A 10012-nucleotide genomic window follows, 5' to 3' on the forward strand; every position below is an offset into this window, starting at 1 on the left:
TAGCTTGATTTCAGTGTTCTTATTCAACCATAATGAGATAACCTCTTAAATCGCTAACGCTTTGAGTGAAACAATATCTAAGGATTTCCATTGAAAGCTTTTAGCTTCGATTGAGGAACTCCTTCATATTGGCTTATAAAATAAATTATCTTAGTTAATATCTCAAACTCAAACGCTATACATCAAAAGAGCATATTGATTTTGATTGACTTTTACTTCAAAGTGCAACCTACTAGAGTTAAAAAATAAAAAATTAACAATAAAAGCGAACGGTTTCGCATTGACGGCCCTGACTAATAAGTCAACACTTGAAAATACTTGCTTTCATTTTGTAGCAGTTTTTCATCGACAGTGGGTTAACAGTGTGTATCACACTCAGGCCATAGCAAATTGAAAGCGTGTGTTGCTACAACAGATTTGTATGTATTTGTGTGCGTATGTACATATGTGTGTGTTTTTGTGTGTGTGCACTTACATACCTAAAGTAAAGAGGATGTCATCACAGTTAACAACTGCCTGCAAATACGGTATAAATCATGGAGCACTTTGCTGGCGCTGGTGTTGGCATCCGCTCCTCCTCTCATCCTGGTGACAGCGACAACGACTGCCTCTCATCACTCTTCGCAGCTTCTGATTCGTTTTTTCACACCCCGTCCATTCCACCTTCACCTCTCGACAACCCTTCTGTGTGTATCTCTCGACAGCCAATCATAGTTTTCACACTCTAGTTAACATCATTGTCACCGAGTTTCAGTCAATGTAGAGCTAACAAAAAAAAAAAAAAAACCTAGAATTTGGTTGACGTTTGCAGTTTGCCTCTTTTTTTTTGACTTTCTCTCGTAACTGTTTCTCCCTCTCTATCTCTCTCGCTTTCTCCATCTCTTCACTTTAACCTGCTTACATTCATCGCTTGCTTCATTTTACTGCACAACTTTGAAGCCATTTTGCTGCTGGTTTTGAATTTCCCTTTTTGACATTTCGTTAGGTCTGAATTCTGCGTCTCTAGTCGCAAAAAAAAAAAAAAAAAAATGCTCCAGCGTTTACATTTAAGTTAATTTGCATACAACCGCAAAATTTCCAGAGTGTGTGCGGTGTGGGTGTCGAGAGGGGGTGGTGCCGTTGAGTATATAGGTTGTGTCGAGTTTCGCTTACCTCTTCTGCTGGCATTTAAAACTAAATGCTCCACAATTGCTAAAAATTAAAAATTGTATGTGCCAACACATGTAATAAATAGTACATAGATATATTTGTAGACACATACTTGAAAATAGTATATATTATATCTAATTCATATTTGCAATTTAAAATTTACCTAAATTTATCCAGCATTCTGTGCCAGGTGTGGACTGTGTCTCGCAGTTAGTTACATTTGCCTGCTGGTTCTTTGTTTCTTGAGTCAACTGATTTAGCTTATTATGGATTTTGAACGGTTAACTTTTACAGAACTTAATATTCAAAAATAAAAGCTCAATTTAAAAATTTTGATAGTTGAAAGGTTTCAGGTACTTTAAATAAAGAATAAAACTGCACCCACACAAGAATGCCTGAGATTTTATTTTCTTTTTCAACTGGAATATATTTAATTGTTGAGATTTTATCAAATGGAAGATTTAACGCTAAAGATTTGCATATACTCAAAAACAAGCAGATTAAAAAAAAAAACAAGAAAATGACTTAATAAATAATATCCAATTTCTAAATATCTGTTGCTGGCTATAAGTCGACATCTCAGAAACACTCTAGAATTGCACACCATATGTTTGTTAGCTAGCACGGCTTTGATCATCGGATAAGTGTTTGCATTTGGCTTAGTGAGCAAAACGTTAATTGGCAAATCTAGTTGAAGCATCTCTCAAAACGTGTTCGAATGGATTGCATTTTAATCGGTTCTTGTTGTTGACCCCTTCTGCGATGCATTTAAGCCAGGTCACAGCCCTTCGTAGCCACTCCAACCAACGTAAGCATCACATATTAATGAGGGCTCAAGCTGAGCTGAGCAGGGAGAGAGAGAGAGAGAGCAAGCTCTATGGCTAAGGGGCTGTAATTCCACACAAAATTCACAATGCCATCAAATATGAGCGCATAAACCAAGCAGCAATCCGCAACCAGCAACCAGCAGCCAGCAGCCAGGAACCAGCAACCCGCATCCCAAACTCAAACCCGCATCCACATCCACATCCGCAAGGGATCACACTTGTCTATTCGCGTTTAGCACAGCGGCTGCAAGCTGACGAGCTACCTCTCTCACCAGCAGGCAACTTGCACCAGTTCGTGGCACCCAATTTCCGGTGCTTGCGTAAATACATTATGCAGCTTACAACTACTTAGCAAACTGCAGCTGCAACCTACCATGGACTCAATCTGCACGAACATTAACTTTAATCTGGCACCTGAGAAAATGAATTCAAATTATTGATTCAAGTGCGTTAAAGTGTTATTCATCATAAAATGGCATTTAAACGACTATTTTGTAAAATATATCTTAAATAACTTTTTTTTTGCCAACAAGAAATTATTTCTTCTGTATTATTCAGTTATTGGGTTCACTTAAGGATTTCTTTTGTTTTTTATAAGCGCCTAAATGAATCATTTAAAAGTTGGCTATAATAATTGGCTTCGTATGGGTACAAATTGAATTCAATTCAATATATAAAAATAGGCCTTCTTCGCCCACGGTGTCGTGTCGTGGCAAGTGAATTGGCTGGTTTTTGGATTTTAGTGAATGCTACGTGGCATAAGTTGCAAATTCAAGGTGCAACTTTTGTCGATACAATCGGCAAGTGTTGGGGGGCTGCAAAGCGTCTGTAAGCATGCAATAAAAGTGCATGGCAAAACTGTGGAAAAGGTGAAGATTACGCACTGAATGCGAATGCCAGCCAAAACACTTACATACCAACTTTTCTTCCTGCTGCCAGACGGCTGAAGTGCCTTATGTGTGTGTATGTTGCGAAAAGTTGGTGAGAGAATTCGCACATTTATGTCAGCTCAACCGCATCCACTGAGACACTGTGAGACACGCTCTGCACTCAACTCGCATGACAAACATGTGCGATACGCCACTTGCACCTGGAGTCTATTTGCAACACATATTCAGTCAACTCCCACTTCTGCCCCACTCTCCTCCATGCATTGCTCATAAAAGTTAAGGACTCGCGCAACTTCTGGCATTTATGAGCGCTTTTCAGTTGCTCTCAGCAGCTTCGCGTCGCGTTTTCCACATGCTTCATTACGCAAATGCCGTGTTTTCAAATTATTTTACATGCACATGCAGAGTATCCCACTTTCTGCCATAGCAACCCCGATACACGCTGCTCAGCCCTTCCGCTACTTGTTAGTCGCATTTTTTGTTGCATATTTTATGGCCCGATGACAAAATCTCTACTTTGGCGGCTTAGTGTGCAACTTGGGTATCTGTAATACGGGCAGAGTGGATGGGGGTGGCTGCTGATTAGCGCCACATTTGTGTCATAGTTGCAATTTATAAGCCCTCCTCAGTGCCGCACAAGCTCGCTTCGCAGGTTCCAAATAGTCGCTCTGACAGTTTTGTGTCAACTGGTTAAACGAGTCACTGCGAGTCTAGGTCGTATATATGGTATATAGAGAGAAATATATTACTTATACACAAATGCCACAAGTTATTAAGCGTATTTACCACATCCACAGAATCTAATGAATCTTAGCGTATGCCTCATTAGACTATCCTTGGTTAAGAAAAGCATTTTCAACAATTAAAAAAGGAATGACAAATTCAGTCATGTAGCACTCTTACATTCTTATTACAAGTTTGATTACTCAATGAAAGTTGTGGCTTGATATTTGCCAAAGAGAGAGACAAAGCTATGCGAACTAATTTTTAATTTAATTTTGTTTTATTAAAGGAGAGATTTTCTAGGTTTACCGAGCTTAAGCAAATTTTTCCTAGTATATTGCACCCTCTTCTTCTGGCTAAGGAGATACAATCTTTAATCATGTGATTTGAGCTTATCTTCTCATTGCCACAAGATCGGCTGAATTCGTTACTTATTTTACCGAGTTTAGTGTTAGTCTAGGTATCTTAATCTACAGGGTTTTGCCAAAAAGCTGGTTAGTTTGGTTGGCTTTTGCCTGCTGCAACTGCCCAGCGAACTAATTTTCCAATGAAAAATTAATGCGAATATGCTGCATGAATTAGCACCTGAATCTTTCGAATTGAGTTTAAAGCCGGTAAAAGAAATATCAACGTAATCTCGTATAGCAGTTTTCATTGGCAATATGTCAGTTAAGATAGCAAAATATACATAATTTCTTTACGTATTCGTGATGTTGACCCAAAACTGAGCAACTCCTTTTGATAGAAACGTAGAAAATAAAGCACAAGCTCGACACGCCGATCAATGATATATAAATACAAATAACCAAAAGGGTGACCCAAGGGCTATTATGTGTGTAAACACTAAATGATATTGCCAGCAATCTGTAGCATAATAAATAATTCAAATGTGGCATTCAAAGGGAAGGTCGGCAAATTAATGAATGTAAAAACCACACGTACGTGTATTGGCCAAAAAGGTGCTACAAGGACAGGCTGTTGGCTTTTACATAATTATTTCATTAAGTGTCTGCTCAACGGTCCAACACGTAGCATGTCCCACTCTATTCCATATCACAGGAAGTTACTTGGAGGGTAAAAGGTGAGTTCAGTTTGGTTTTCTCACTTTTGCACTTGGTAATTCTAGAATTTAGCGACCCAAACGCAGTAGTAATTCAACTTAAGGGGCCACCTTACCCACAGTACACAGTATATGCAAGATAGTGGTGAAGTGGTGGGGTCGTTAGTGGGGGCATAGCTCATTAACAAACATTAGTTACAAATGTTGTGAATTACTTAAGGAATTAATATTCCATGCTTCACACAACGAGCAGCAGAACTTAATATCCCAACGCTGCACATAGATATGTATATATATATACATATATATATATATATGTACATACACCCACTGACCCACTGGGCAAATGAGCAGCAGTCACAAGTCTTCAGCATATTTCCTGAATCATGGTTGCTTAGCTTTTGCGTACACTGCTGCGTATACTTAATGCGAACTAATTCATTTATATACACACTCACTCACTCAGACACACACACAAAGGCACTCCATAACACAGCATTTGCTTCTTCGACTGACACCAAGTCTCTTATTCATGTTTATCCCCATTATCATCATCAACATTATCATTAACATCATCATCATCATCATCATAATCTTCATCATCGTTGATTAGAATGCTGATAATAGCATCGCTTATTTGTCTGGGAGTTGGAATTGACTGCTCCCCAGTTGATGTTAATAGTTGGGCTACTGAATTAATGAAGCCCGCTAACTTCAAGCAAATATAACGAATGGATTTTTATAGCTTAAATCAGTTTAACAAAACAAAATCCAACTTATTTCTCTCTTCAAGTATGTTGCACTTCGAGACTTTGAACAATTTGCAACGCTTAGCAATTATTATTTAAAACGTCATTTACCAATAACAATATTCAGTTATTTCCTATAAATAATAAGCTCTGGTTAAGAGGCTTATACAAGTTACTTAGCAACTTGTGAAGCGCAATATAATTGCTTTTAAAATAGATTTAAAGCGAAAGAATCATTGAACTAGCAAACTGCAACTTTATATTTGCGTTTCTATTTTTTTAAATTAATTTATTTATATTATAAAGCGCAAACCAGTCACATTAGCAAATCCCATCTTATAAACTTTAATTAAGTCAGAATTTATAGATGGCGCTATAAAATTTACAGTATTCCACACTTTTCGAATGTGTTTGTCTGTAACGTAAGAGCAGTAAGATACTGTTAATCTCTTTATTAATTTATGAAAGCTGATTGTCTCCGATGAGAACAGTTCACCTTGAGACTCGGCACGGGGCAAGTCATAAATGATAACACAATTTGGATTACTCTGCTCTGCCTCAGCACAGGAAAGACACATAGAAAATTACTTGGACGCGAGGTGTATGACAATTGCGAATCGATATCCAACCACCTTTGCTAATCATGGCACAGGGAAATTTAATTGTAGTGAAGATCAGCTATCGATTCGGCCCTTTGGGTTTCCTAACCCCTGGAGACTCCCTTATTCCACACAACTTTGGATCCAAAAATCAGCGACTGGCTTTGCAGTGCATCAAGTCTCCATTACTGCACTGAATCTTTGGATTGTTCAAGATTGCATTTGAGTTTAGTCGCATTGTACACTAAGTATTTGGGCAATTTAAATTTAAATGTGGATGACTATATTGTCTTATTTACAATTTACACCACACGAGCAATTGATCTACATCGCAGAAATGGGAAGAGTGCTGGTTACGGTTTCGTCTACGATAATCCCTCTAATAAGGGATTTGGATACATGCTGGCAAAGCGCAATAAATCCGACTTTCTTGATAATGTTGGTCAAGATCAAATCCAGTTTCTCTCCATTAAAAGTAGCAGCTGTGGAATAATTTAATTATTTTATATTTATTGATTACTAAATGTCTAAGAAAGTGTTAAACATTTTAATAGGCATTTCAACGTTTCTCTATTTTTAACATTTAGCAAATATTTATACAGTTAAGTGGCGATCTTACAAACATGAATAATATACTTTATCAAATCGGGGAGAGTATATAATCGAGCTCTCGCAAGCACCTTGGGCTTGAGTTTAGGTGATGTAGTAGAAGTGGTTTTAATATGAGTTGTGATCTAGTGAATTGCAAACACAAACGTATTGTGGGTTGTTTATATCAATTATTTGGATTATCTGAGTACTATTGGAGCTGACTAATAAATAACTATTGAAAAAACAAAACAAAAACAAATTATTATTGAGGTTTTCAAGACAAACTTACGAACACTTTAAATTGAGTCCCTACGATCAGGGAGAGGGCTATTACTGCTGGCAGAAACTGAAAATGTCAATTTAAAGTCTATCTACAAAATACTATTAAAATAATTAACATTTTTATCATATTTTTCTTTTAAATCTGAGGTGTTTTGCATTTTTCCTGTGACTTGAAATGTAAATATTATTCAATTCAAGTCACCCAGATTAAAATTAAAAATGGAGACTAATCAACAGTGCTATCAATTTAAAAAGCAAACTTGTTCTTTTAAATCTTTTTATTGGAGAGAGCAGCTAATGGAAATAATACGATTAGGGAGCACACACACTGAGTCGAGAATAGTAATAAAAAGAAAGCTGATTGTCTGTGTTTTGAACAGTTCAGTTTGAGACTCGGAGCAGGGCAAGTCATGAAGGATAACATAATTTTGATCACTCTGCTCTGCGTCGGCACAGCATCTGCTTTCACACTCCCGCTGTTAGTGGAACTCCCACATGGAAAATTACGTGGTCGCGATAATGAAGGGTACTACAGCTACGAATCGATACCCTACGCAGAGCCACCTTTGGGAGACCTTCGCTTTGAGGCACCACAGAAATATGATCGCCAATGGAATGAAATCTTTGATGCCACTATGCCACCTGTGCGTTGCATGCAGTGGACTCAGTTTATCCACCAGGAAGATAAGCTAACAGGCAGTGAGGATTGTCTGACAGTCAGCATCTATAAGCCGAAGAACTCCAGTCGCACCACATTTCCTGTTTTGGCCTATGTACACGGTGGTTGCTTCATGTTTGGTGGTCAAATTGAAGACGGGCATGAGCCAATCATGGCAGAGGGAAATTTAATTGTAGTGAAGATCGGCTACCGCTTAGGCCCATTGGGTTTCCTAAGCACTGGAGACTCCCAGATTCCGGGCAACAATGGATTAAAAGATCAGCGACTGGCTTTGCAATGGATAAAGGAAAACATTGCCTCCTTCGGTGGGGAGCCTGAAAATATAATGGTATTTGGTTACTCTGCAGGAGCTGCCGCTGTCCACCTTCAAATGCTGCAAGAAGACTTTGAGGACTTGGCCAAAGTGGCAGTCACCATTAGTGGAAATGCACTGAATCCTTGGGTTGTTCAAGAAGGTGGACGTCGTCGTGCATTTGAGATGGGTCGCATTGTAGGCTGCGGCTTACTAAGCACTTCCTTGGATCTAAAAAATTGCCTCAAATCAAAAGATGCTGAACAAATAGTCACAGCTGTGCGTCAATTTTTGGTCTTTGGATATGTGCCTTTTACTCCATTTGGGCCAGTGGTTGAGCCCGAAGATGCCACTAATCCCATCATTACCCAACATCCCATTGAAATCATCAAAAGTGGAAAATTTGCACAAGTGCCTTGGTTGATTTCAAACGCACAGGAGGATGGAATTTACAACGCAGCTTCTCTGCTTGCAAGGCAGCCCAATGGTAAGGAGTTGATCGAGGAGCTAAACAGCCGTTGGTTTGAGTTGGCACCCCATTTGTTCTTCTATCGGGACTCGATGAAGACAATTGAGGAAATGGATGAGAGATCTCGTGAACTTCGACAAGAGTATTTGGGCAATCAGAGTTTCAGTGTGGATAACTATATCGATGTGGAGCGCATATTTACGGATATATTATTTGTAAATGGCACAAAACGATCAATAGATCTGCATCGCAGAATTGGAAAGAGTCCAGTGTACGGTTACGTGTATGACAATCCAACAGATCTGGGAAATTTTTTCTGGTTAGCAAAGCGGAACGATATTCAATCTGGTAGATGACTTTGAAATATGAAATTCAGTGCCAACTAATACAACTTACATTAATTTTCATTTACAGGCACAGGACATGGCGATGATTTTTATCATATCTTTGAAAATGAACTTACTAAACCATGGCGTCCCGATGAAATGTTAATTTCAAAGAATTTGATAAAGATGCTTGAACAATTTATTCAAAGCGACAATGGGAGCCTTCGTTATGACAATTGTGAGTTTCCAGATAATGTTGGAAAGGAAAAAATCCAGCTTCTCTCCATCAAACGCAGCAGTTGTGGAATAATTGAATTATCTTAAATATTTTGATTATATAATGTAATAACAAAAACCACTTTGTATTAAAATTTGTCTTCGATTTATATGCTGATAAACTGGTTTTGAACTTGTTAGCATTGTAATTAACGTCTGATGTCTGAGGCCTAATTTATGTAGTTTTTTGGTTATTGAACCAGATGGAAATTAAATAAAATAATTTCGGATTCGATTGTTGTCTGAAAGTATACCAACAAAGCAAATGATTCAAAATTAAATGTTTCAGGTAGCCAATATGAATCAAACTAAACAAGTTATTTATTGTAAATGATTGCATTTAATATGCCATTATTATATAATGGCTTGTGAATTCGACACTTCAATTTGCCAATTTGTTTCATATTATTTTCCAATACTTATATGGAATTAAGAAGAATAATTAAAAACAGTCATGAGAATATATTAAAACATATTTTTTTTTGATAATTAATTCTCAGATTTATTTGACAGTAGATTCAAAATCGGCAAACGAATACATAAGGATTATGTTCTGCAGGTATACACTTTAGTTTGTTTCTTGTGTATGTGCAAAGTAGCCACAGAACGCACTTCTGCGCTTCTCTTCCTTAATGCCTATGGTAATCCTTGGTAATTCCAACGAAATTTCCATTGCTTTTCTTGTATTTTCTTCTTCGCAAAGTGGAAGCCATTTTCTGCACGCTTGTCAGTTTATGCCACACATGCAGTTCGTGGTAAGCGGCTTTCAGAATTCTTGTTTGTGGGCTGTTGCGCCTCCCAGTGCGATTGTTTAACAGAAGCGACGCATTGTAGTTGTGCCTAAGAGCGCGGGGAGCACGTTGGAATAAACTGCGGGAATGCACATTTCAAATACACAGAGCACGCACAGCAAATTAAAACAAGCTGGAGTGCTGAAAACAAAGTGCTTCTCCCATAGATACTCTGTATCAAGTGATTATTAACTCCATATTAATAAATAATCAGCTATACCATCACCAAAAACAATGTCTAAAGTCAAGTTTTTGCATTAGCTGAGATCGCCTCAATTAAAACGACTACAGCAAATACTTATATGCCTC

The 10012-nt window shown here is 37.9% G+C and overlaps 1 protein-coding gene across 1 annotated transcript; it reads left to right on the plus strand.

Annotated features, from left to right (window-relative positions):
• The first annotated feature begins 7151 nt into the window (after positions 1-7151).
• On the plus strand, positions 7152-9163 carry LOC6568036 (esterase-5B). Its single transcript, XM_001994520.2, has 2 exons — positions 7152-8658; positions 8725-9163. Exons 1-2 carry the CDS (start codon positions 7281-7283, stop codon positions 8958-8960), a joined length of 1614 nt encoding a protein of 537 aa, XP_001994556.1. The 5' UTR covers positions 7152-7280; the 3' UTR covers positions 8961-9163.
• Positions 9164-10012: the final 849 nt, after the last annotated feature.

Source organism: Drosophila grimshawi, unplaced genomic scaffold (assembly GCF_018153295.1).
Source record: "Drosophila grimshawi isolate 15287-2541.00 unplaced genomic scaffold, ASM1815329v1 contig_311, whole genome shotgun sequence".
Lineage (NCBI taxonomy): Eukaryota > Metazoa > Arthropoda > Insecta > Diptera > Drosophilidae > Drosophila > Drosophila grimshawi.

Bases quoted from the DNA above. Each gene is read 5' to 3' on its own strand.
- LOC6568036 (XM_001994520.2), top strand. From the start codon at position 7,281: ATGAAGGATAACATAATTTTGATCACTCTGCTCTGCGTCGGCACAGCA. The intron at 8,659-8,724 runs GTAGATGACTTT...TTTCATTTACAG, and splicing joins GCGGAACGATATTCAATCTG to GCACAGGACATGGCGATGAT.